Source organism: Dicentrarchus labrax, unplaced genomic scaffold, assembly GCF_905237075.1.
Source record: "Dicentrarchus labrax unplaced genomic scaffold, dlabrax2021, whole genome shotgun sequence".
Classification (NCBI taxonomy): Eukaryota; Metazoa; Chordata; class Actinopteri; family Moronidae; genus Dicentrarchus; species Dicentrarchus labrax.
This window is the reverse complement of record NW_026136722.1, coordinates 22450707-22478660: the sequence shown is the minus strand read 5'-3', so window position 1 is coordinate 22478660 and position 27954 is coordinate 22450707. Positions and strand designations below refer to the sequence as shown.

At 41.0% G+C, this 27954-nt stretch overlaps 2 protein-coding genes across 9 annotated transcripts in view; both read right to left on the bottom strand.

The window, feature by feature from the left end:
• Window positions 1-535: 535 nt before the first annotated feature.
• Window positions 536-12302, bottom strand: slc16a6b (solute carrier family 16 member 6b). 5 transcript variants are annotated; one of them, XM_051386913.1, is made up of 6 exons: window positions 12244-12302; window positions 7109-7356; window positions 6354-6497; window positions 5459-5587; window positions 3315-4223; window positions 536-3230 (listed from the first exon to the last, which is right to left on the bottom strand). In XM_051386913.1, exons 2-6 carry the CDS (start codon window positions 7338-7340, stop codon window positions 2956-2958), a joined length of 1689 nt encoding a protein of 562 aa, XP_051242873.1. In that variant the 5' UTR covers window positions 7341-7356; window positions 12244-12302; the 3' UTR covers window positions 536-2955. The 5 variants fall into 5 exon arrangements, with proteins under 5 accessions (XP_051242873.1, XP_051242872.1, XP_051242876.1 ...); XM_051386912.1 differs by lacking the exon at window positions 12244-12302 and adding an exon at window positions 10360-10881; XM_051386916.1 differs by lacking the exons at window positions 7109-7356; window positions 12244-12302 and having other exon boundaries at window positions 5459-5742; window positions 6354-6496.
• A 1341-nt stretch (window positions 12303-13643) lies between these two features.
• The window catches only part of wipi1 (WD repeat domain, phosphoinositide interacting 1), a 33918-nt gene continuing 19607 nt past the window's right edge, over window positions 13644-27954 (bottom strand). For 3 of the 4 annotated variants that reach the window (XM_051386943.1, XM_051386945.1, XM_051386947.1), the window contains 10 exons: window positions 26209-26305; window positions 25599-25696; window positions 22929-23021; window positions 20608-20678; window positions 19870-19977; window positions 18984-19148; window positions 18716-18823; window positions 17822-17961; window positions 16845-16945; window positions 13644-14489 (listed from right to left, as the gene is read on the bottom strand). In XM_051386943.1, coding sequence (XP_051242903.1) covers window positions 14439-14489; window positions 16845-16945; window positions 17822-17961; window positions 18716-18823; window positions 18984-19148; window positions 19870-19977; window positions 20608-20678; window positions 22929-23021; window positions 25599-25696; window positions 26209-26305 — 1032 coding nt within the window. In that variant the 3' untranslated portion in view covers window positions 13644-14438. The remainder of the gene's footprint in view (window positions 14490-16844; window positions 16946-17821; window positions 17962-18715; window positions 18824-18983; window positions 19149-19869; window positions 19978-20607; window positions 20679-22928; window positions 23022-25598; window positions 25697-26208; window positions 26306-27954) is intronic. The other variant, XM_051386946.1, reaches the window with a different exon arrangement.

The window sequence follows — 27954 nt, the reverse complement described above, 5'->3', positions numbered from 1 at the left end:
ACACCTGCTATCTGTTGCTCATACAAAGAAGAGCCTGTGGAGGCACATGTGCTGTTCAGCCAGTAGAGGGTGCTGTTCTGCTACTTGTAGCAGCACTGAGGAGCAGCTCTGTAAACAGTCTGGACTTCAGTATGGAAACCCATTTCTGCCTATGTGACAGGGAAAAAAGGGATTCTGTAAATATAATGAGAAACATTCTCAAAATATTGACTGAAAATAATGAACAGTTAGTATCAGTCAAAATATTGGGAAGGTTTTCTCATTATTTTGAGATTCATTAGCAGTTAAAAACTCATTGTGATTCATTTAAATGCACAACAATAGCAAAAAAGTAGTTTAACTTCTAAATGAATGCAGTTGAACTGCCAGCAAGGTATTGCAAAATGTAGTTTAATTATATGTAGTTTCATTACTCCCCATGTATCTGCACTAGCATAGCTAAACACACACACAGTCCTCCACAGCCCTTGCTGTTGACCCAGTTCCCCCCTCCACACCAGTTAACACTGACCCAGACACAGACAACAGAAAGCCATCAGTTTGGAGGAGATTTTATTTATAAAATATATAACGTAATGACAGCGCCTTATAGCCAGGGACCTGCCTGTCACTTGAGTAAATAAAAAAAATGAAAAAGTTAGATTAAAAAACAAACATCAAATTATTGTTATAAACAGTTTAAATAAAGGTGATAGGCTGATTGAGGAAAGGTTTGGGAACTAAACTTCAAGTCATGTTGTGGTGGGTGAGGAGACTCTGGGAGGAGGAGCCTCCTTCACACCTTTGCATACATTGAACTGTATAGGAACCTCTCCAGTGGTGGAATGTAAGTACATTTAAGGTCAGTGTACTTTGCAGCCAGCAGATTTGGTTTTGAAATGAGAAAAAAACTAAATTGGGAGACAAGAAGCTGTTTCCTGTTTTTTATTCCCCTTTTTATAAATCGTTTTTTTGCTTTCTCGTTTGAAAACAAAAATCCATTGGCCATTTAAGTACTGTACTTAAGTACAATGATGAGGTACTTCAACTTTACTTGAGTATTTCTATTTTATACTACTTATACTATATTTGACTTAACATAAATCATAAGTCAACTAATCATTTGTGATATATTATTGTAGGTTAAACTACCCGGCAGTATATGAAGTCATTAAAATGAGCTCCACCTTTACCAACTGCAACATTAAAGTGATAATACATACGACCACTTTTGGTGCTTTAAAAAGGTCCAGTGTGTAACTTTTAGGAGCATCTATTATCAGAAATGGAATATAATATTCATGCTATGTTTTCATTAGTGTGTAAGCACCTGGATGTAGGAATCATTGGGTTCTTGTTACCTTACAATGAGACATTATCTACAAATCTACGGTTGGGTCCACCATGTTGGCTCCAGATAGGGCTGTGTGTCTCTATATAAAGAGTTCGGTCTAGACCTGCTCTATTTGAAAAGTGTCCTGAGATAACTTCTGTTAGGAATTGGCGCTATACAAATAAAATGAATTGAATTGAATTATATTGAATGAACCGAGGGAGTTGAGATTTGCAACTAGACCGCTACATGTCACTAAATCCTACACACGAGACCTTCAAGTATATTTTGATACTTTTGTACTTTTTTGAAGACTTTTACTTGTAACAGAGTATTTCTACACTAGTAGGGCTGCAACTACCGATTATATTCATTCCTGAATAATCTGTTGATCATTTTCTCAATTATTTGGTTAGTTGTTTGGAAAAATGTTGATCAGTGTTTCCTAAAGCCCAAGGTGACGTCCTCAAATATTTTGTTTTGTTCAGAACTCAAAGATATTCAGTTTACTGCCAGAGAGGACTAAAGAAAGCAAACATTCTGAAAATGACTCAAAACGATTGATCGATTATCAAAATAGTTGGAGATTAATTTAATAGTTGACTAACTGTTGCAGCTTTATACTGTAGTAATGCTCCTTTTACTCAAGTAAAACATCTGAGTACTTCTTCCACCACTGACCGTCTCTGGTTCCACACTTTACTGAGTTAGCCACTGCAGAGGAACATAAATCACTGTAAACTCAGTTCTTCTATTGAATCATGATTGCTTTTCAATTTGTATGCTGTTACTTATAACGAGGTGATTACAGTGAGTCAGCAGGATCATGACAACGTGGTAAACGACATACAGCCGATGGTCTTAAACCAAAGCAGTGCAAAACAAAGGAAAGTCTCTGAGGCTTGTGCAGTGAAACGTCCAGTGGAGTCACAGAGTACTGGATCCGTGTACAGACACTGAGCTGGAACTCACTGTGCAGTATTGCTTCAGTTACCACAGTGGTAGAAGTTCCACATCAATGGCATGAATGTGCGTAAGAGCATCAGATAGGAGGCTGCGTTTCCAGCTTTAGCAGCAGTGGAATCATTCTCTGTGCGTCTGAGGAGTGCAGGTAGATTGTCTGCTCTTTGTTTTTGGAGGGGAATGACAGTTTAAAGCTGCAAGAGGTGTGTGTTCCACTCTTGCTTAAGACGTAATGGGTCATGTGGCTGTTGAATAGAAAAACACGTGAGGGTGTTGGGGGGGCTTTAATGAGGATGCACACCTCCACACGAGCAGGAACATGATATCACGGATTTTTGATGACATGTCATGTTGGCACATCATCGTCATGGACACACCTGTGCATCCACGCTCATAGCTCCTCCGGCTAGCCTCCCCTCTCCTGCAGATGCATTTGAGGAACTGAGACGTCCGAGATTAAGTTCAACTAACACGCTTCAGTATCCATGACAACAACACTTCTTTCCTGAGATCGAGGTACAGAAATCTGTGACACCATGTGCTCGGCATGGATGTGCCTTTGGTCTGGCGGCACAAATACAGCAACACTGAACGCAGCTGCTGGTTCCAACTGCGTGTGTTGCTGTATTTGTTGTTGGCTCAGGCGGTGCAGTCGTCGGTGTAAGGTGATGAAGTCAGCTTCATATTACGGAGGCAGCGTCCCGATCTGCAGCCTGTCTGATGGGACTGTCCTCCGGGGCCAAGTCCACTTCCAAAAAGTCCATCTGGCCACTGTCCTGAGATGTTTTCTCCTCTTCCTCCGTGCTCCTGCTTTCCTCTTTCTTCCCACTCTGCTTTTGGCACATGCCGGACTTGGCCGGGCCGACCAGAGCCAGGCAGATGGCACTAAAGCCCATGCCCACCGCACAGGAGTAGAAGGCGGCACCATAGTTGTTGGTGGCATCCACCAAAACACCTGGAAGGAAAGATAAGAGCAGTTAGAATCTACAGGGAGGCTGACTGATGAACGCAGTCATACTGACAGTAACGGCTCTCGTACCTCCCAGCGGTGGCCCTGCCAGCCCAGCGAAGCTCTGGATGAAGACGTACACTCCCACAGATGATGCCATCTTTTGGATGCCCACCACGTCCTCCTCGGCCAGCATTGGGATGTGAGTGGAGCCGACGGTGCCCATGAAGTAGCCGTAGAGGGCGCAGCAGACCACTAGGCCCCAGAACTCCCACACGAGAGCGAACGCCACCAGGACCAGGCACAGCAGGACCACACAGCCCAGCAGCACCAGGGTCTTCCTGCAGCGGACTTTGCTCAGCACCACCCCGATGGACAGTCGGCCGAAGATCTCAGCCACAGCCATCACAGAGAGCATATAGGAGGCCATGCTGGGCTCCACGCCCCGGCTCTTGCTCAGCTCGATGACGTAGAGTTGCGGGGCGAAGAAACCCAGCGTGGCGAACAAGCCAAACAGGGAGTACCAGATGAAGGCAGGGTCTTTAAGCACAGAGAAGTCCAGGAGTCTGGGGCTGGAGGGCTGGAGAGGACCCGCCTCTGCAGTTGCTAGTTCGCCCTTATCCTTTTTCGTGACTGCGGTGGGAGACTCCAGGACCTCTTTGTCCTGCATCGCCCACTTCATCAGAACCTGGCTTTCAGCCCCTGCTGTCCGCAGGTCTACGTTGGAAGCAGAGAGGGAGGTGACACCTGAGTCCTCTGACCCCTGTGACACTGCTGAACTGATGGAGGTTCTGGTTTGTTCGTTTTCCAGCTGATACACAGCCTGCAGCTGCTTCAAAGAGAGAGGCTCTTTGTCTGACTCACTGTCCTCCTTCACAGGCTCTGGCTTAATGATGATTGGACGAAGGAGAAGCCCACAACCAATCACAGAAAGCTGAAAGATGCCAAGGATAACCAGACAGTAGCGCCAGCCAATGTGCTCCTTCAGTGCAGTGAAGGCTGTGGACAGAGGACAGCACAGCTTATTGTTATTAATATACACTCATCGTTCACTTACTACTTTTAGTTTTCAACCGCATCTGACTGTCTTCCTCAGTGGACAGACTTTGCTCCGTTGTCCTCATACACTACACTACTAAACCACTAATCCGCACAGTGAGCAGTAGTCAACTACTCCAAAGTAATGAATGTGCCTGTATACATTCTGATACATTCCACCAGGTGTGGCACTGTTGCATTTTATTGCCTTATATGTGCTAAGCTAAAAAAGAAATCTACTGTTTATACTAATACAACACGTCCTGCATGTGTCAAATGTGTTTGGATGTGAAGCCCATGGTAGGCTTTCGCAGTGAAACCATCAGTAAGTGTTGTTTGCTAGTAAGTGTTGCTAGCAAGGTTAACTGATCTATCTTGACTCACTCTACTACAAAGTTACAGTTTATCTTCAGATTACAGATTATTATTACAACTCTGATATAGCATGATGAAAGAGAGCACATCAGAAAATGAGAACTGACAACTTTTTGCTGGAGTAAAAAGTACAACATCCATCTGAACAATGTACTTAGAGTTATAATCCTTCAAAACAGGTTTGGTTAATATTTATGTTACTATAATATTTTTTTTTAATAAATAAATAAATCTAATAGCCAGTAAATGTATTTAAGATACATAAGTACCCCTTATGTTTAGTAGTTTTTGTTCTTAGTGACAGGGTCCACCACTTCCACGCTGGGTTGAAATTGCCAGGATGACAGGAAACAATACAGCCTGAACCAATCCAGTGTTACTGTTTGTAATTTGTAAAGTTTAGTTGTACTGATTAGAGCCCAACCAATAAGTTAAATATTCTTTAACATGTTAAAGCTACAGTAGGTAACTTTTATAAAAAATATATTTTTGTCATATTTTCTGAAACTGTCATTATATCCTGACAGTAAAAAAATCAGGTTCCTCTGGCTCCTCCTAGTGCTCCTAATGGCATTTACAAGAATCCACCGGGGCTGAACAGAAACAACCAATCAGAGCCAAGAAAGATAGAAAGACTCTTTGGTTTGGAAGTTTCTGTCCGGATATAGTGAAAATATCAACTAATGAGACAAAAAGATATTTTTATAAAAGTTAGTTAACATATATACCAATACCAATATGATACTGATCCATCCCCATGAAAACTAAAAGGTCTAAATGTTATATTTCAGCTAACTGCCTCTGTGTGACTGAACACTCACCTGGAGCAAATGCAAATAGGGCGAAGGATTCTCCGGACGATGCGACGGAGGTGACGAGGGCTCGCCGCCTGGAAAAGTACTGGGCTAGGAGGGTGACGGTGGGAAGGAAGGTGAGGCAGTAGCCGAGGCCTGTAAACAAAGAGGGGAAAAGGGGACATGACAGCCACTGGCCCGCATGGTAGGAACACTGCATGGCTAGGAGGGTGGGTCAAGATCAAGGTGTCAGGTGACTCCTTTGTCAATGGTGGTGGGCTGTGGGAGAGGAGTCAGCTTTGCTACAGCTGCTGCTGAAAGACAAAAGGCATGTAAAAACAAAAAAGAGATGGGGAGAGAAGAGAAGGGGTTGTCAAGTTAACTGGGGTCCATTTCAGAGGCAGACATGGTACGGTGGGAGAACTAGCAGTGCTTTCTGTCCAAGAGAAAAAGCTGTTAATGTGCTCTGATACAGCAATTTGTTTATCTTCCAATCTGTTACTTTCATTAAGTCAATTTATTCCCCCCTCCTCAGCCTCCTTCTCCATCAATCCTCATCTGAAAGGGAACTTAGTGGGTTTTTTTGGGGGTATTTTGCTTCTTTAGTTTTTCCTGCTCTGCTCTGCCAGTCGTTCCTAGAAAGTTAAGATAGTGAAGCAGACCTCACTGCATGTTGCTGAGAAGAGGCTGATCACCTTATCAGCTCTCAGTCATTGGACAGTTCTGGAAGAAATAGATTGATTCAGCTTTTGTTGGTCACACTGCTAGAAGTCCCTTTAGTTCTTTCATTACAGGCATTTAAACAGGACAAATGGACAGTCATTCTGTAAATGGTCTATTACAATGCCACACAAAGACACACAGACAGACAGACATGGGGAGGATGAGCTGATGGGCGCGTTGGTGTGAGTGTGATACAAACCTGAGACAATGCCGATGGTGATGTACATCTCATTGATGGAGTTGGTGAAGGCGGAGGTGATGGTTCCCAGACTGATGAGGAAGCCTCCCATCATCACCACAGGGCGATAGCCGAAGCGGTTGCTCAGCATGGTGGACAGGGGGGCTGGGGTTGTGGTTAAAAACACTACAGTCATTTGATCACAGTCACCTAACAGTTACATAATAACTCATATGGTCTCTGAACTGATCAGAGTGATGGTGTGCAGTTATTATTAGTTACTGGTACTCAGTGTTATCAGGTAACTGTAGAACTGCAATGATTAGCTGTCAACTACTAAATTAATCACCAACTATTTTGATAATCGATTAGTCATTTTAAGTCATTTCTTTCTTTTCTACAAAAGTCCAAGTTCAGATGTGCTTATATGGCAGTAAACTGAATATCTTTGGGTTGTGAACAAAACAAGATATTTGAGGACGTCACTTTGGGATTTAGGAAACACTGATCAATATTTTTTTTGCCATTTTATGGACCAAACAACTAATCGATTAATCAAGAAAATGATCGACAGATTATTGTAGGTTGTAGATTACAGAAATCTGTGTTGTATTATATTATTTACTCTTACACATACTCACATACACATATGCATGAGTGATAATACTAATAATGCAAATATGTTTGTAAAATAGTCTCTTTTCTGCTAGTATTGGATGTTTCCTGGCCCATGTGGGTGCTACTAAAAAAGTCCAAGGTAGGAGACAGTAACTGACCAGTGAAGGTAAAGATGAAAACACAGATGGAGATGACCCACGACACTCGGCTGTTGCTCTCCCCAAACTCTTCCATCAGATCCTGGAGGAACACACCCAGGCTCTTGAGGGTCCCATAAGTGCACACCTCCACCAAGAAGAAGGCCCCGGCCACAGCCCAGCCCCAGCCGCCATCAGGGACCTCTGGGTAAACGTTTGGGCCAAAGCAACGCTGGGAATTGGGCAGCTTCATATCTACAGCAGGCCCCCTGGAGGTAGAGACAGAGATTACATCAATGAGCTAGTTCTGAAGCTGAGTTTTGTTGACGTCTACTGCTGCACTGAGAGTGACAGGGTCAGTGAGCATTCATTTTGCCATTCAATTCTCTTTCCTTGGTTTTCCCCTTCACATATATTTATTTGATACATTATCATAAAAAGCTAGATTTGTATATATGCAGAGGGTCAAGATGAGGCAAATCACCATCTATTAACACCTGGGATACAAGAAATGGAAAAGAAAAGTTGAGAAACAGAGAAGAAGAATAGAAACTGAAATAAATGGGTCACAGAAATCAGGTTCCTCTGGCTCCTCCTAGAGCTCCTAGTGGTATTTACAAGAATCCAGCGGGGCTGAACAGAAACAACCAATCAGAGCCAAGAAAGATAGAAAGACTCTTTGGTTTGGAAGTTTCTGTCCGGATATAGTGAAAATATCACCCTGGTTGACCCTGGCTGACACCCTGGGAATGTGACTCAACAATCAACTGTCTTTCTTGGCTCTTACTGGTTGTTTTTGATTGCAACTATTTCTATAACTCAAATATTTAAAGTTTCCAAAATAAGAAAATAAAATTATGTCAATAGATTTTAAGTCTGAAAAATATTTTTATTTTATATCAAAACTTAAAGGTTTTAGACAGTTGCTTGGAAATGATACGTTTTCCCAGCTTCTCCTTCTTACAGTGTGCCTGTGACAGTATGGTTGACTGAGTAGCGAGCAGTAAAAAGAGGAAACAGAGTGTTTCAGAGTGTGAAAACCTATGAACAGAATTCTTTAACATTCTTTCACTTAACTTTGAGTCAATTAAATAATAGCCAAATTAAATATTCCACATATTTTTGGAGAGGCCCTGGAATCCTTTTCGAGGGCCCCTGGGGGTCCCCGGACCCCAGGTTGAGAACTGCTGCTGTAGCCCATTATGGGACACTGCTCTTCAGTGAAAGCCAGGATTATAGTAGTACCGGAATTACACAAAAATGTCACATTAATCCGCTTTAAATAGGCTTTCAAATGCATGTACCCAGAAAAAGATCAGCTTTGGCCTCAACTGTCTCAAGGTCGTCTCTGAACAATAAGACAACTATCTTGATGGCTGTCTCCACCTGAGAGCTTAGAGAAGGTCATCTGGGACCAAGAACAACAATATGAACTGATAACTTACACACAGACATACAAGGCTATATGAGCAAAGACTTTCCCCTCACACACACACACACACACACACACACACACACACACACACACACACACACACTCTTATCTAAGGTAGGGTGGGTGTCCCTCCTTCACCTCAGGCTACTTGTAGCTGCTCTCTTATGTGACATTTAACTATAGATATATACACACACAACATCGCTGACATATTGGACTGGGCAAGACTGGGCACTATGTTTACATTTCTCAAGTGATCTCATTTTTATATTCAGAGGTTTATGATATACATGAATTAGAATTAAATTTGAAAAGAATGTACTCATTGTAAAACATTACTGTTGCATTACAATTTGAAGTAACACAAGCTCAAATTCTTGATTAAGCAGATTTTACTTGTAATTTGAAGTGACACTAACAGACACAGGTTACAGACACATGGGCGGCTGTGGCTCAGAGGGAGAGCGGGTCGTCCACTAATCGTAGGGTGTGGTTCAATCCCCCGGCTCTTCCTGCCACATGTCGAATTATCCTTGAGCAAGATACTGAACCTCAAATTGCTCCTGATGCTGTGCATGTGTGAATGTGTATGAATGAGTTAGTTTCTGTTCGATTGGCTTTGCTGTGAATGTGTATGAAAAGGTGAATGTGGTATGTAGTGTAAAAGTGCTTTGAGTGGTCGGAAGACTTACCATTCCTGATTAAGTACTTTTAACTATGCATTTTGTTTTCACAGTACAAATAAAAAATACAAAATGAAGTCAGAGTGACTTAAAATTACTAAAGCTACCTGATAAAGATTTTTTTTTCCAACTTACAAAACTGAGTCAGTTTTAAATGAACTTAAATGAACCCATTTCCGACAGTGTGACAAAGAAAACAGGATTCTATAAGTCATTATAATGACAAACTTTCTCAATAGTTTGAATTGATATCTCAAACTAATGAACATGGTTCTATATATTTGGACTTAGTATCACAGTCATTTTGAGATACTACATTAATATTTTGAGAAACTAATGAAGAACATAATCATAATAATATCCAGTAGATATTCTGTAGGGACTTGGCTTGGGCACCTCCTGTGCACTGCCGATGTGCCCTTGAGCAAGCCACCTAACCCCTAACTGCTCCCTGAACGCCGCTATGTGGTAGCTCATCATTCCACCATCCCTCCACATTTGAATGTCTATAAGCCCTGTATGTGAATGATTGTATTTCGGGAATATGTGTGTGTGTGTGTGTGTGTGTGTGTGTGTGTGTGTGTGTGTGTAAAAATACAGTGAGAGAAGAATTTCCCCATTCGGAATTAATAATGGATATCTTGTTCTTCTTTATCTACAGGTCAGTCTTGCCCGGTCCAATATGGCGGCGACGCTGACATATCCTGGCAACAGACAGAGCGGCCAATGCGGCGTCTGTGCATTTCCGCTATAGGGCTAACCGCAGTGCAGAGGAGGAGGAGGAGGAAGGATGATGTCAATGTGCTGCATCTCTGGGGTTTCTCACCCAGCAACGCAGGCAGCAGACAAGTACAGCCAGCAGCTGACCTACTGAACCCTGTCTGTTATTTAATGGATAAATGAAGGCTACAATTACATATGTGTTGCGTTATTGTGATCTATCTGCGTTCCTGGGTGGCACAGCAACAGCTTTACACGTGTAATATAAATAAAAAAATTGTTCTGGATTGTTTATATATAAAACTAGCTAACTTCTAACAACGCGGAACAGCTTTGAGTGCCGCCGCTGTGCTCCTCAAGCTACAGACAGACAGACAGACAGACAGACAGACAGCATTCTACAGCTGCAGTCTTAAGTTGACATCTTTACTTACCGGCAGAGTTGACAAGACAGGTTGCTTTTCCACACACAGCTGTCTGCTGTAACAAAGCCGGCTTTTCTATCTGGTCGTCACTGCATGGTGGCTTTATAAGGTAGATCCAGTGTACAGTATACAGTTTAGGTCTGTATTTACCAAGCTAAAGAAAGCAATAGTTTAAAATGTTTTCTTTTAAAATGTCTGACATCTAAGCCACTTCCTGTTCCTGCTTCAAAAAATAAAAATGATAGTGAAGCCGATGTTGCTTCTGTCTATTTTCGTTCCATCGCAGCCAGCTGCATCCTCTGTCTTCAGTGAAGTATTCCTGCCTACTCTGGCAGCTCTTTACCGGCTCGAGCCGGTATTTTAAACACGGCCGCGCGAATCGCTAATATGTGAACGCGCAGGGCGTCCCTCGTGAGAACCGCGGAAAGTGACTGTTTCTCTCTCTTACACACACACACACACACACACACACACACACACACACACACACACACACACACACACACACACACACACACACACACACACACACACTCGCGGTCTCTCTCTCTCTCTCTATCTCTCTCACACACACAGTGCGCAGCCTGTGCTGCTCTGATGCTGCCTTTACGTGACAATAGATAACGCAGCATTACCAGAATATCAACCTTTTTGGCTGGGTTTTTTGTTAATATCCTTTAATTTAATATCTAATTTAAGAATGTGGTTGCTCATATCGGCTAAATATAACAAATTGAGTTTATATTACATTCAGTAATTTTGTGAATAAGTGTTAATATTCGTGGTATGTACAGTGGCATGGTATTATTATTATTGTTATTATTATTATTATTTAATTTCAGCATCCCATACATGCACACGTATGTACGTTTCTTTACAGAATTCCCAGTTGCCTTGACATCTACCAAAATTTAGGACCAATACAATAAAATGTTCAAGTTCAATAGCATACAATTCTCTATACACACGTGGAAATGAATCAATACAGTTCGTACGTTTTGATATTTCAGTTAGTAGGCTGTTATTTATTTGACTTTACCCAGAATTTGTGTTTTTTAGAGAAACTGTGGGTTCACAAGTAACTCCTCTGCCAGTCGGAGCAATCTTTCCACATGACGTTGCAGTAGCCCTCTTTTACGCATTTTTTGTCTGACAAAAAAACGCATCACTTGCGCGTCAAAGCACGTGTGTACACCGGGCGCGCGGCTGGGATGAACAGGTTTATTCCAGTTTAGAGGAGGTTCATTCCAGTAAAGGGACAGCATCCCGTCCCACCCTGCCACAGCGTGGAGGTGTGTGTGTGTGTGTGTGTGTGTGTGTGTGTGTCCACACTGCAGGAAAGGACAAGTAGCACTTAAAGGTGTTTAGGTCCCTTTTTTTTTTTTTTTAGCAAATATATATTTTTATAAACTTTATCTACTGCAGCTTTAAATTGGCAGAAGCGTTATTAAATTTGGATTCAGATGTTGAATGATTTCTATGAACACAGGGTTGATTATTCTCCAAAGAAACCTCTCAAGGCCTGCGTATTAAAAATCTGATTTTTTTCAATCCATTTACATTTACTTTTGGAGAACAATGAAACTACTAATATTCTGTCTCTATGGCAGCAGCATAAATATTAGCATATTGCAACCTCTCTGCCAGCCTTTTACATACTACTGTGCTGTGGCTAAATCCTGGAGGGATTAGGAAACAGCACTCTCAGAGCTATGAACTATTTATGTTCTTACATAAATCTGACCAAAAAGGTTTCAAGAATGTCATTATTAAATCCCCTGACCCTTTCAAAATAAAATACACAGAGTTTTTAGTTTGCACATTTTTAAGAATGTTGATGAACATTATGATGAATTCATCCAATAAGTGCTGTATAATTTATAAATGACTCACCTTGTCTCAGCTGTGACTGCTCCCTTGACTTATGTTGAATGTTCAGAAGTGACCTGACCTGAATACTTTTCAGTGTAATGTAGGGGTGTGTCAAAGGGGTGGCCAGACAAAGTCCAGCCCTGAAATGTGATTGGACCCCCATTAGGCGCCACCTCAAGATGAAACATCATAATAGGTAAAGGAGTTAAAGATTGGGAAAAAGGTTAACCTGCATCTCCACCCTTCCTGGTGGCTGACAGTTTCTAGAAAAATATTGTCATTTCCTGTATCTACTAATGGATTTAATGGTCAAATCTGAGCACTTTACCATTTAAATTAAAGTTGTAAGAGCGGCTGTGGCTCAGAGGTTCGATCCCCGGCTCCTGGTGCCACATGTCGAAGTATCCTTGAGCAAGATACTGAACCCTACCATGCATTGGTGTGTGAATGTGTATGAATGAGTTAGATTCTGTTTTGTCACTGAGTGAATGTGTGTGAAAGGGTGAATGAATGTGGCACATAGTAAAAAGCGCTTAGAGTGGTCGGAAGACTAGAAAGGCGCTATACAAGTACAGGTCCATTTACCATTTAAGAACACTAGCATTGTGATATTAGAACAAAATGGGCAGCTGTTTAATGTGAGATGGTCATAGAGAGCTGTTAAAGCTCCACATCTTTTGTTATGTATTCTTGCTTAAAGCCAATATTCACAAAACCAGTAAAAATGTTTAAAATAATCTCTCCTGGAGAAGAGGCTTCACTTGTTTCCTGTTACATACATTTGTTCCACTGTTACATCATGATAGAAGCTGGACTATCAAGACAGTGCTTTTTTTAAAATGCAAACTTGCTTTTTTCTCCAAACTGAAGATCAAACCAATGAGACGAGTCATGAAGTTTTTAAGTACTATTGGATCTTTCTTGTATTCAGATCAGGTAGATTGGGTCGTCCTCTAATCAAAAGACTGACGGTTACTCCTCTCGCTGCATGTCGAAGTGTCCTTGAGCAAGATACTGAACCCTAAATTACACCGATGCTGTGCTTAGTTTCCATTCTGGTGAGCAATTGGCACCTTGCATGGGAGCCACTGCCATCAGTGTATAAATGTGTGTGAATGGGGTGAGCGTGGCATGTAGTGACTAGAGAGGCGCTATATAAGTACAGTCCATTTACCTTTGAGTTCAAACCTAATAAAAGCAACAATAAAAGCACAGTGTGCTGTGCTGCTGTAATGAATAATTACTGAATAGATCACTGTGCACTAACACTATCACTTGTGAATATCTTAGTGGCTGTAAATGTGGTGAAATGTTCATCCTGTGACTGACCTCACTTACATAACCATAAGCACCCATAGTCAGCCATCAAAATCCTCAGTCAGGTGAAAAATGAAATACATAAAATAAAACAAGACACATCCTTTGCTTTGCATAGGTTCGTTCTTACTCCACTCTATGAGTTTATTTCTTTGTTTCTTTCACTTGTTTTGGTCTTGTGCAATTAGCAAAATACTTTCTTTTACAAATGATAATAGGCACAAATAAACATACAGTACATACACGCCTTCTGAAATGTGTCCAGGAGGCATACACTGAAATATTCAATACATGTCAATGCAGTATAATACAATACAAAATAAAAATTAAAACAATTCTTTATCATGGATGTAAACTAAGATATAACTAATGATAAAAATAAAAATGTTGCTACAATAATGCAACTTAATAAAATATTTGTCAAGTAATAAAGCTATGGGGAATTGTGGCTATATTTCTGCTCCAGCATGCACCTCACACTTTAATGAAACACTCCTTAAAGATAAACTCCCTGATTTTTTTTTTTTTTTTTTTTTTTAAGTAACCAACAGCATCTAGTTCAGAAATGTCCTCTTAGTTCACAGTTGAAGTTTTGAAACTCAACAGTCAGCTTGGAGGAAGTTTAGAGGTACTATTGGTGCTGTGACAAAATCAGAAGTGTACCTTTAACACAATCATTATGTAACATGTGGACCAGATTGTGGTTTTCTCTGAAATTACTACATGACATCTACTTCTTGCTCAGTGTTTTGTTTACCACGTCAACTTGATTGGTTAATTAATGTTATTTTCTCTCTAACGGAAAAGATAACTTGGCACCCTGAACCTTTAATTTTTTTGCTGTTCCTCTCACTTGCGAGTGCCTGTCTGTCTGTTTGTCCATCTGTCCTTTTACCCACTCACGAGCGCCTCGCCTGGCCACCTCCAGTCCCGTCGCGGCACCAATTAATCTACCAAAACACATGAACAGACCCGTTAGTTTTGACTACAAGATTTGTCAAATCACGTCCCAGTTTCTGGTACAGTTGAAGGGAATTCCGCTACAACAAAGAAAGCAATCAAAACCTTTCAGGACATTTTTGTAATATGTGTTTACCTCTGTTGAAATAGAAATCATACTGAAGCCCTGAGAGGCAAGTGAGAAAAAAACAATTCTGGCGATCCATTTTATAATAACATAATAATATTATGTGTTTTCTCTCCCGAGTAAAAAAAGGTTTGCCAGGATAATTTTCCAGAAAGTACCCTTTTTTTTTCTTTTTTTTTCTCTTTATCTTTGAAAACAGAAATGTTTTTTCTTTTGCTGTAATACAGATTTTGGCCACAAGAGTGTGTTTGCGGATGGGTGAGTGTGGCATGTAGTGTACAGTGGTTTGAGGTGGTTGGAAAACTAGAAAGGTGTTACATAAGTACAGTCCATTTACCATCCTGTATATGTGAAAGCATAAGTAATACATGCATTGTTTTACAGCAGATGCATAGGAAGCTAGTTTGGTTAGCTGGCAAATTGCCCTGAAAGCAAACCCCAACTCAGTTAGCTCAATAGCAAATAAAGGGCTAATTTACATGTTTACCATAGTTGATGATTTGTGTAAAAATCAAATAAATTTGTAAAAGGTATGTGCTACACATACATGTTTGATGCCAGATTAGACATTTCCTGAATCTCTACAAGGAGGTGGCAAGTGTAAAGTTGTCAGCGACATTATGAGAGTAAGTAACCCAAGTTGTTACCGTATGGGAATTTCACTATAAAGCTGCAGTAGGTAATTTTTATAAAAATATTTTTTTGTCATATTTGCTGAAACTTTCACTATAGCCTGACAGCAGTACATAAGACAGATAATCTCTGAAAAAATCAAGTTCTTCTGGCTCGTTGTAGCACTGCTAATGGCATTTGCAAGAATCCACCGGGCCTGAATAAAAACAAGAAATCAGAGCCAAGAAAGATAAAGTTAATTGGTGAGTCTCATTCCCAGGGCGTCAAATATTGACCCTGGGAATTAAATTTATCAAACAACTATCTTCAAGTCTCCAACCCAAAGCATCTTAATAGGCTCTGATTGGTTCTTTTTGTTCAGGCCCGGTGGATTCTTGCAAATACCATTAGGAGCACTAGAAAAAAAAACAAACGAAAAAACTAAATTTTTCACAGATTATCTGTCTCATGTTCTACCGTCAGGATATAGTGAAAGTTTCACCAAATATGACAAAAAGTTATTTTTATAAAAATTACCTGCTGCAGCTTTAATCCAAAGCATTATAATCTGGTAATGTCTGCTGACATAGTAAATCAGTTACATACAGCGGAGCCATAGAACCTGAGTGTTTAAAATGGCTGATAAAGAGGAAATCTACATGATCACTCAGGAGGCTTTTTCTTTCCTTCAGATGGCAAACCATCTAAAGGCCACATTGCTACCAATTAAGCCCTTTACATATTACGTATGTAACTTCTGGTGGATTTTAACTTATTTTGCAGTTGACACTTACCTCCTCTTGTCACATTGTTTCATTATTTATGACTTCCCACTTCTTATTTTGTAAAGTCCAAGTACGGAATGACAACATGTTAAGTTTGGACTTAATTCCTATTTGCTTACATGCTGTATGTAAAACGTTTTGGATTTTATAACTGAAAATGTTGAAAGTGATGGACAAATGTGATCTGAACTTTTCAGATTGTTGTTGTGGCTTTAATGTAAAACTGACTCAGGTGCTCATTCAGGCATGATACCTACATATTATAATTGCCATTAGATTCATTTAAAGAGGTGCATGTCTGAAAGAGGCTTTAATGATTGCTTTTGAAGAAGCAGATAATGCTGAAAAATGGACAAGACAAAGTCAGTGATTATTCTGAAGATGAGGAGGTTACCTTTTATGCATTTTCAACTATTTGTACTTATTTGGAATGGTAAGTTTCACGGGCACTATGGTCATATTCAAAACAGCGGTCAGTATAATGCAACACAGTTCAACAGCAGCATAAGCTGCAGCCTCCAAAATGATCATACAGTTGAATCAACCCCTCTCTGAAGTGGTTTCAACAAATCTGAACATTCAGAACCTACATTAAGGCGGATTTGCTGCAGGACTGTTGTATCAGACGTCATTAGTTTTAGCTAGGTGGATATAAAAAACTGAACAATGTATTGCTAATGTGGAATTTGCTGGTATTTGATGGTCAAACCAATGCTGATATTGGGGAAAGCAGTCTTAACTGTTGTCTTTCCGTTATCATGCTTATAAGTTGTCGTAGGAGAGCTAGCTATTGCTGACAGTTAGCACTTCTGGATGCTCACAGGAGGAAACTCGTTCTCGTCGTCCAGGCATACAGGTCCAGCAGCGAACTCGTGTTCTGGAATGACTTCGCCTTTCTTTGCCCCGCCGTCCTCAGAGTAGCCTGGGTAGAAACAGGAGAAGGAGGCAGGCGGTTTATTAGCGCCTTACAGTGGGCCTGATTGTCGGGTTGTCCATTTCATTAAGTTCTCAAAGCTCCTCCGCAAGGAAAACTGTAGTTGTATACTGTTTATTAGCACTTCTTTGTCTTTGTCAACTGGTATTTCTAAAATGGCTAATGGCTAACTAATGGCTAGAGCCTGGTTTTCAGACTTGTTGTACTGGAACGCAGTCAACTTGGGGGTGATGTCATTCCCAGTTCCGACTTCACACTTCCGAGGTAAATGGAACACACCATGTGCAGTGTGAAAAGCCCCATTGGCAGCCACAGATTTGGTGGGGAATTGGATAGATTGCTTTATAGAACAATAGACCTTTTTCACCGCAGCCATTTTGACATGAAATAGTAGATACTAATACAGGTTCTGTTCCATTTAGTGTAGCTGAGCCTTTCCAGTGAGCCAACATGCATAGTGGCAGCACTCTAACTCTGTTTGACCTTAATGTAACAGAACCTTAATTAGTATCATTGGTAACACCGGTGTTTACCCTACTATTTCTTGTCAAAATGGCAGCTGTGAAAAGGTCTATTAGGACGGAGCTGCTAATTTGGAGATACACCCATGAGCCTGGACTGGTAGTGGTCTTCATGGGTTCAAACCTACCCAATCCCATAAATCATGCATAAATCAACTGACCCAATCTGAAACAGGTCCAAGGACATCCAGACAGTCCAAACTGACCCGAGGGTGATTAGACTCAATATAAGAAGCATCAGGTCTATGTTGTTCAGCACAAAAATTGCAATCCTCCTTGAATTAAGCTATTGCAGTCATAAAGAGTAGAATAAAAAGCCACATAGGCGTCTGCGACTACTAACCAGTGAGAGTTGCAGTGACGGGACCAGAGGCTGGTAAGGCAGCGGTTGCAGCATAGGATGGACAAGCCTGTGCTGGCCCTGTGACCTCTGACCCCTCTGACTCTGTTTCTTCAACCTGGTCATCATCAACACCAAAAAGCCTAAGAAAGGAAGAGGAAGAAGAAAGCAAGAACACAAGAGAAAAGGCAGTAAATAAACTTTACTCTTGACCTGCAACTCGTCTTTTTACAACTTTCTCTAATCCATCACAGTGTTGCCAGAGCTGCCAGAGTATGATGTAGAGATAAAACTGGTTTCAGTTCAGCAGTTCAGGAGTAGATCTTTGATCCCCCCCAAAAAACACCCCAGAAAATTCAGTGCAAGCCTGAACTGAGTCCGAACCACAAAAGTTTTGGGCCCAAGCTGAACCCACCAAAAATAAATAAATACATAATTTCAAGTTTATCACAAGCTTAAATAAACTACATTATCCAAATAATATAGTGCAAAATATTATCAAAACTAATAAAAAACAAATTAACTTATTAATTACAGTCGCATGCATTATAAATACAATATTAAATCAAATAAAGAGTAAAAAAATTTAATTAAGTCCGAGTCCGACCTGAGCCCGACCTACGGCAGCACTTTTGGTCCACAGGGATACGACCTGCACCCTCACCTTTTAAATCCAAAGTATGGAAACCCTTTGAGCTTTACACATTACCAGGAAATGGTAATAGACATGACTAAATCTGTGTGCAAACCTGTCATTGACAAGTATCGTATTATGTTAATGCAAGCAACATGAGTGCCCATCTTGCTCGACACCAAAAAATGGAGGCAATCTTCAAATCAGAGTGCCATCTTGTTAAGTCTAATGCTAAAAATCTGTGAAATCAGCTGTAGCCTCACCTGTGCTTGTGGGACAACATGCACTCGCCTCCATCCAGTGGATCCACGTTGTAGATGAAAAGCTGGCCGTCAGCGGTGGCCACCAGCAGCCGCGGAAGCTTCTGGATCCTGAAAAGTCAGAGCCATTCACTTAGGTCCAACCCAAAAAAGAGAGTCTCAAAGTGCTCACAATGTCTTCTCAAGGTCTAAAATCACACAGAACTACTGACTTAATGACTGTAATATAAAGGCACGACCCCTGATTCCTAAAGACCACAGAGAAGCTCACATAGCCAGGGTGCAGACGTTCTTCTGGCCGGACGTGAGGAGGTGAACAGTGGCGAAGGCGCGGTCCTGGCTCATCATGCCGGATACCTGAGCAGGGAAGTAGCTGCTGGCTGCTGAGAACATCTTGCCCACGTAGGATGTCCAGGTAGCAGCCTCGTCCCCTCCACTACAGACAAGGCAACAAGCTTCCTTTAGAACGGGTTCATCCTACAACTTGCTTTATACTACACAATGAGAATGAGAGTACAATGTTATCAAAACTGATAGAACCAGAGGCCAGACATACAAAAAAATTAGGTTGTAATAACTTGTAGTTTTCATAGCGAATCTGCCTCAATTTAATATTTTCTATTGTTACTACAGTTGTGTTAGCTGGTTAGCTAGCTAACTGTTGGTAATTTAACATTACCCAAGCAAGCATGGCTACTAATTTCTCAATGTTACCAACCTCAAAAGTAAGATTAAAGTTTTGAACAACATGCAGTGAACAACATGTATGAATGCATTAGTTTCTGTTCGATGGGCTTTGCCATCACTGTGTGAATGTGTGTGAAAGGGCGAATGTGGCACGTAGTGTAAAAGCTAGGCCGAAGACTAGAAAGGTGCTATACAAGTACAGGTCCATTAAGCATTTACAGGTCCATCCAGAAACAAACAAGACCATCAGTGAGTTAGTAGTTAGTAGTTAATGCTTGCTTGGGTCGGATTCTCTTTGAAACCAATGAAACAAGGCAGTAGAAACACTACTGCTTTTGTCCACAGGTGCTGAATAAAAAGTCCTTGTGGGAGCTTTAAATATAGCACCCAACAGGGAATAGGTTTGCAGGTTCTTGCCATATGTTTAAATGAACTTGTCGTGTTTTCAATGTGTGTGTGTGTATGTCTACCTTGGTCCCAGTTGCTCCAGTTTAAAGATATGCACCGTCTCTGTGTTGCTGGATGCACAGAGGAACTGGCCATCAGGGCTGAAGGATAAAGAGCTTATGTTGACGTACCTGCAGATAGACAGACAGACATAAACACACAAAAACAAGCAAAAACACTCAATCAATCATTTCAAGTGCATAATTAACTTTGACTATTAGAAGGCTATTTGCTGAAACCAGTCTGCTCAGCTCTTGAGGATGTCATCCAACACAGATAAAGTGCAATTTAATAGCCATGAATCAGTCATCAGTGTGTAATAATGTTGTTTGACGCATTAGTGCATGCCTGCCAATATGCCTGCAAGAATGACTCCATATGTATTTGATATCATGATCTGGGTCAGTGGTTCTCAACCTTTTTGGTGTCAAGGACCTGATACACATGGGGCTGCAGACTCGTATTTGATAAGATGTAGTCTCAGGGATCCCCGTTCTATAAGGTTTAGTTATTCCATAACTGTCTGTACTGTAGATTGGCAGATTAACAATGAAGGGTGTGAAATCTATTATCTCATTGGGATAACTTCTAGTCAATGAAATAATAGTACATTTAAAGTATTTCCCTTTTTCTAGGGACCCCATGAACGACCCCAAAACCTAGGCTCATCTAAGTTATTTAGTGAGGTTTATGTCTCATATATTGGACCATGTATTTCTTTTATGGAAATACGATCTTATACAATGTGTTTGAACTCTGACCTCTTCATGCCTCTGCGGAACTCAAACAGACGCTGGCCCTCAGGGATGGAGAACACTCGGATGACAGTGCCCTGTAAAGACAGACAGACAGACAGACTTTACAATGACTTCCTTCACATGCAAAAAAATGTATAGAAATATTTCTGATCTTGGTGGTGTACAGTGGTGGTGTACAGTGGTGGTGTAGTGCTTCCCATGCCACTGTGAGCTCATCTGACAACCTAAAGGAGGTCACGGGTCACTGGGCGGCTGTGGCTCGGAGACAGAGCGGGTCGTCTCTTAATCGGAAGGTTGTGGGTTCGATCCCTGGTCGGTGTGCGAGTGTGTATGAATGTTAGTTTCTGTTCGATGGACTTTGCCATATGTGTGTGAAAGGGTGAATGTGGCACGTAGTGTAAAAGCGCTTTGAGTGGTCGGAAGACTAGAAAGGCACTTTACAAGTACAGGTCCATTTACCATTTACCATCTTGGCAAGTAGTTAAATCATGTTCCCTCCCTGACTGTTTGGCTGACTAGGCAGGGCTGCTGATAAGGTTGAACACTTTGTAACAGAAGACCAAGGTTGAGACAAATCTAACAGACATATAGACTGCCTCATCCTTAGAATGCTTGACTATAAGTGGTATTCAATTCAGTTCAATTCAGTTTTATTTGTATAGTGGCAATTCATGACAGAAGTTATCTCAGAACACTTTTTAAATAGAGTAGGTCTAGACCTTACTCCTTATAAAAGACCCAACAGTTCCCACCATGAGCACGCACTTGGAGATGGCGGCAAGGAAAAACTTCCTTCTAAGAGGCAGAAACTTGGACAGACTCCAGCTCTAGGTGGGTGGCCGCCTGCCTCGACCAGATGGGGTTAGAGAGAGAGAGAGAGAGAGAGAGAGAGAGGGAGAGAGGGCAGTACGGGGGATTGAAGGGGTAGAGGGGGAAGGTGTGGGTGGCATAAAATAGCATAGGTAGGTTTAGTTCCTTGTTTTGAATCAATGTTCAACTGGATCTTAACACATTTAGTTTGGGAAGTCATGACCTTATTTGGGACATTAATAGATCTTTTGGTTCTAGGTTTTTAAGATGGACAAGAAATGGGGAGAGAGAGGGGATGACATGCAGCAAAGGGCCCCAGGTTGTACTGGAATCCATGGCCACTGAAGCAAGGACTCAACCTTGGTACAACCATGGCCAGCTCCACCAGATAAGCTACCAGGCCACCCCATGGGTCTAGGTTTGCATTACACAGACCCCATCAGGAAGTAACCTTCAGGACTGGGTTTGGGCACTTCACTTGATCTGCTAATCTATATATTCCTCGGCTGAGCAACAATAAATACGGCTGTGTAAGGGGCCGTTCAGATGTTGCTCCAAACTGAAAGCAACGCTGCCACAACGTGCATTTGGGTGCATCCATAGTGCACCCAAATGGAAAAATCTAACTTGTTAAATTCAGCAACTTTACCACAGGTTGTGACAAGAATTAACCAATCAGCTCCACAGGAATTGCTGCACCTTTTCCATACAAGGACTTAACAACATCAGGTTGAAAGGTCACCCAAGGTCAGCTGGAAGTCAGGGTTGGAGGGCTGAGAGAAAGTGTGTCTATATATAATGACGTCATGCTAAATGCTGTAAATATAATATATATATATATATATATATATATATATATATATATATAATGCTGTATAAGTGCATGACATTCATGGTGTCTGCATTCATTTGAATGATCAGGATAATGGTGTATTTAATGGTAATTAATACAATTTAACACAATTTTCACAACTTTTTAACAGATAAAACTAACAAAAAAAAACAAGGCAGAACCTCTTTTCTTGCCATAAATACCAGCAACATATGCCAGATTGCTGCACCCCTACTTCCAGTGCTCATGGTCCAGGGATACTCAGAGCCTTCCAAGTTTATTTTATTTTGACACAGAAAGAACAATGCCTGGAGGGATACAGGCTCAGAACTTGTGATAACTGGTGAGCATGATGATGAATTTTTATGTTACTAACTAGGTGTGCTAGTTAATGTTAGCTAATTTTGTTTGTGAAGGATTTGTGAGTCACAGAAATCACAAGAACACATACTAGAGTTTATCCTAGGAGACCTTGAAAATCCAGAGCAAATTCAATGGAGTTTGCTTTTGAGCTCCCTGGCCATGGATAAAAGTGCTCGTCAGAGAAACACTGATGGTTCCTGGATTCATTCTCTGGAGACCATGAACATACACACCAGGACCAAAGTGTTGGATGGACTTCCACTCTTTGGAGCTAAATGTACAGTTTGTCTATCTGAGGGGGTCTGAGACTGTTCCTTACCCTCTCTGAGGCGCTGGCGAGTTTGGTGGCTGAGGTGTTGAAGGTGAGAGCTGCCAGAGGACTGTCATGAGCCGGGATCATTGTCACTGTGTTCTGAAACAACCAAGAGTATGATACAGAAAGAGTTATTCCACACTGATATCGTCAGACTAGCTGCAGTTCCATCTTGCTGCAGTGTGGTTATTGCCACAAAGAAAGTAAGTCAAATCTCGAAATTCTAAAATGAATGTATCTACTAACAAGTATTCTGTGTGTATTAAAGCCTAATATATCTTCTTCCTCTGTGCCATAGAGCTTCACTGTTGTCCAGTGAGCTAAATGGTAAATGGACTGTACTTATAGAGCGCCTTTCTAGTCTTTTGATCACTCAATGCACTGTACACTACATGCCAAACTCACCCCACTCACACACATTCATATACTGATGGCAGTGGCTGCCATGCAACTGAACAGAAACCAATGTGTGAATGCAATTTGGGGTTCTTGCTCAAGGGCACTTCGACATGCAACGAGAGGGGAGACGGGGATCGAACCAACAACCTTCCGATTAGCGGGCAACCCGCTCTACCTCTGAGCCACAGCCGCTACACTGTTAAATTGTTCCTTCAGTACCATGAACAGACACACTGTAATGTATTTTGAATCCTGCCGTCTCAAATACATTTTTCATTAATGTTCATTGAAATATGTTTTTAGCCAAGAACCCCGGACCAAAGCAAAGCACTTTTTGCAGAAAAAAGGAAAAGCTACAATATAGCGTTGCACCATCATTATATGATTCACTAAGAAAGACACTTAAATGCAACATTTGAAAAATTCAAATATCAATTTATGTCACATTTTATAATTATTGCTTACATGTAATAATTATATGTATTTGTATTATGTATATATTGTATAATTTTTTTTATTTTATTTTTTTGTGCATTTAATGGCATATTAGTTTATTTATCATTTACTTACCTATTTTTGATTTTGGCAGTTGCCGTCCTTCACAGCAGACTGTTTAAAATGTAGACATTATATCTGCTGTGAGTCAGATTGTTTATTTATTTTATTATATTAGTTTATTTTATCTGTAAAAGTGTCCTGTGCAGTATTTTTACATTGTACTAAGAACATTCTAGTAATCTTTGTCAAAATGTTTATTTGAAATATATGTTTAAGTTAACGAATAATAGGGGTTGATTTACTGTGATCAGATCTAACTCTCAACATGGCTCTCAACAGTTAAAAAGTGAGTCATGACAAGAAAAGCAGCAGCTGTTTTGACCCTCTTGGCCCCAAACTTGCTGTGCTCTATGGAGCAGCACAGAGTGGGGGGAGCTTCACATGAACAGCCAGCGTGTGGCACAGATCAGCTGACGTGTTTCCAGGTACGAAGAAACCAGAGATAGTCTGAATCTGAGCGAAATTCAAAACATCACATGGTTTCAGCTGGCAGTGGAGGAAAAATAACAGCTGTTTTTTTTTCCTTCTATGTTTCTTCTATGTTTTTTCTGTAGATAAAAACGTCTCATTCTAAGGTAACAAAACCACAATGATAAATATTTTCAGGTGATTATACACTAATGGAAACATACCTATGGATATTTTATTCAATTTCTGACAATCTAAAAAGAATCTAAAAATATTTACTGTCTGTATATAAAGTATATACATAAGTATATAGTACACTGTGACCAGCTTTTTATTTTCTTAATTCATTTACCTAAAGAATCCTGCACTTTTATGTTATTTGTCTAGTGATATTGACAACCTGTGGTTGCAGAAAAAGTAGTGCCTTGATGTTGGATGTTAAGTGTTAAATGGTTGTATAACACTTTTTTATACTCTTATTATTACTAATACTACTTTATGGATATGGTGGTTATACTATGTCAGTTTTCCTAAAATTTGATTAAAAAAAATCTCAATATATGGTCTTGCTTAAAATGTCAGAATCTGCCAATACACAGCCTCCCCTTACAGATACCCTCACTGGTGTGTGTTCAATAGTGCTCTGCCTGCGCACTGATGTAGTATACTGTGTATTTTAGGACACACTGAAACCTCAGCATCAGTTCTTGGACATCATAAAAAACAGCACCATTCCCAAGACCAAAAGGCTTCAGGTCACAGAAAAAAAGTTATCCTACAAACAGACGGCAGGGAAGGTGCCTTTAGTGCGAACAGACAAACAAGTATCAGATAAAGGACAAGATGACTTGATATGAAAAACAGTATCACTGCCGTCCCCCGAGTCGGCTCGTGTTCTGGCAATGAGTTCAGCCAATAACAAAAATCTAGATGGATAAATAGCACTACAAGTGCTATTGTACAGAATTGTACGTCATAACCTTGTCTGCCAGAAGCTGTCATACAGTGAATTTGTATCCAGATGAAGCCACATTTTTATCATCCACTTTGGATTGGAAGGGGAGGGTCAAACAATGGAGTTGCGATTTGCAACTTCACTGCTAGATGTCACTAAATCCTACAAACCGGTTCCTTAAATTACAGTTTTGGCTGATAGTGAGGACTTTACAATTCTACTGTATATGCCAAGCATATGGACACTGAATGAAATACAATAAACAATGTAATAATCAGCTGGCTCCATTTTAAACCACAGAGGATCACAGATTGTAGCATAATATTTGAGGTGTTCTGTGATGACATATTTCTTACCAAGTTGTTGGCATCATACACTATGATCTCCCCAATGGTGGCACTGCCGGGGTACGCCAGGTACGAGTTGGAATGGTTGGTAGAGAGGGCACAGAGACCTGTGAGAGGAGAGAAAGAATAAATGTCAAGTTCAGCCTGAATAGTGCTTCATGGTAAATGTGAGTAGTGTCTGCCAGGGTAACATTACTTGGTGGGCAAAAGACTAAGACTCTTGCTCTGATTGGTTTCTTTCACTGAGGCCGGTGGATTCTTGCAAATACCATGTCCTAGGAGCATTAGGAGGAGCCAGAGGAACCTGATTTTATTCACAGATTATCTGTCTCATGTTCTACTGTCAGGATATAGTGAAAGTTTCAGCAAATATGACAGAAAGGTATTTTTATAAAAATCACCTATTGAAGCTTTAAAGGACATTATTTAGCTCTACAGAGCTCAGGGAACTTACAGAGCCGGGTGATAATTTTCTGTGGGTTCATCACTACCAGCGACCCTTTTCATGTACAAGTAGTCATGTGATCCATTGTTAACATCATGTAACGTTGATGATGGCTGCTTTAAAACTAGCTATACACCAAAGGGCGGTTCCACTCTCTTCCTATGAATGTCTTACCTGAGGGGTTAGATGGAGTGTTGAGAAGAGTCTTCAGCAGCTTCATGTCTTTGATGTTGTGGATATAGATGGACTCTTCAAGGCACACCATGAGCCTCTGCAACACACAGCACACATCAGGTGAGTCATCAGTGAAATCCCACTCATTATAGGACCATACTGTGCATCACAACAACATCTCCACTGTCAATTAATACCACAAAGGAAACGCCCAGCAGCAGTGCTGCTCAGTGTGACATGAAACACTACTGTTCATTTCATTATAACATGCAAAGATCATATTTCTGTCAACAGACTACCTGGTGTGTTCTGACAGTGAGCTTATAGTTCCTTGTTGCAGATTTCAGTAACATGAAGCGGGGTCTCTTGTGACTTACTGTATGCATTTGGACATTCCATGTACGCTGATTTTGTGTTTGGGCCCTTCTTGGTGGTATCACAAAGTCTGGGAGTGTATCTTTAAAAATGACTGAATGAGAATTAGGTTCCCGTAGCTTCTCAAAGGGTTTTTGAAAACGCCCTCAAACAGGAAGCTAGGTCATAACCCTGCCGCTCCATGTTAAAGTCAATCTAATTTTTCCCAAAGATGGTTTCTGTCATTTTAGGTAGTTCTTATGATTCTGATGTAGGTTCTAATGTAAATTTTTCTGATAAGTGTGGTTTTAATTAGTAATTTGAAGCTATAAAAAGTGGGCTTCACTTCATGATTGACAGCTCAGCCCTGGCTGCGACTGAGTCAGCTGGGTGTATGGGCGGGACCTTCATATCCTGGCACCAACCCTGATGATTAGTACACAGACTGTGACTCCAGATGACATCATAAGATGGCACCAGCCATATCCTGGATATTTTAGCTTCATTTTTGTACAGTGGGAGGAAATGGAGACCGTCCATCTTTATATTGTCACCCATTACACCCTTTTCTCCAAAGAAGTCATTTCAGGATTAAAAAGATGGACCAGGACTTCCGGTGATGTCAGGTAGGAACAACAGCCTGATCCCCGGCTGCGGGAAGAAACCCTCAAGAAACTAGCCAAATCAGTATTTAAATCTAATTAGTCACTTCGTACCAAGGCCAGGATGTCTACTATAAGAAAAGATGCAGAAAAGAAAAGCAAAGCGGCTAAAATAGACGAGAAACAAGACCAAACAGTCACCGCTTTACCTACACGTGAAACTGGTGCTGAGAAAAAAATGGCTGCGGTGCTTGCTGAACTTTGTGACCTGCGGAGAGAACATTCAGAGGCATCTAAAGATACGAAGGCCACCAGGGTTGAATCCACCCTCGATGTACGACAAGACTGGAACAACAAGTAACGAATGTGGAACAGAGAGCGAGTGACACGGAAGATGAAGCACTCCAACATGAGAGAGCCATTTGCTACTTACTTCAAAGAGAAGCTAAACTGTCTGCTAAGTGTGAAGACCTCAAGTCCAGGGCAAGACGGAATAATTTGCGCATATATGGAGTGAAAGAGGGAGAGGAAACGAACAATATAATTAAAAGTTCATATCCAACTTGATGTGCACTTTGCTTGAACTACCGGAGGATTTGGACCTGTGCCTGGAGAGAGCTCACCGCTCGCTGACCATGAAACCGAAGGAACCCGCCCACCGAGATCCATCATAGTCTTCAGTAAGCCTGGAAAAAACGGAGGGTTACACATCAAGGACAGAAGATCTTCTTCGACCAGGATTACACATCGGACGTACAGAAGAAACGCAAACAGGTACAGGAGGTGATAA

Excerpts from the sequence above, each read along its gene's own strand:
- slc16a6b (XM_051386913.1), bottom strand. The coding sequence starts at position 7,340 with ATGAAGCTGCCCAATTCCCAGCGTTGCTTTGGCCCAAACGTTTACCCA. Across the intron at positions 6,498-7,108 it reads TTTCATCTTTACCTTCACTG|CCCCCCTGTCCACCATGCTG; the intron begins GTCAGTTACTGT and ends CCACAACCCCAG. Across the intron at positions 3,231-3,314 it reads GGCAGGGCCACCGCTGGGAG|GTGTTTTGGTGGATGCCACC; the intron begins GTACGAGAGCCG and ends CTTTCCTTCCAG.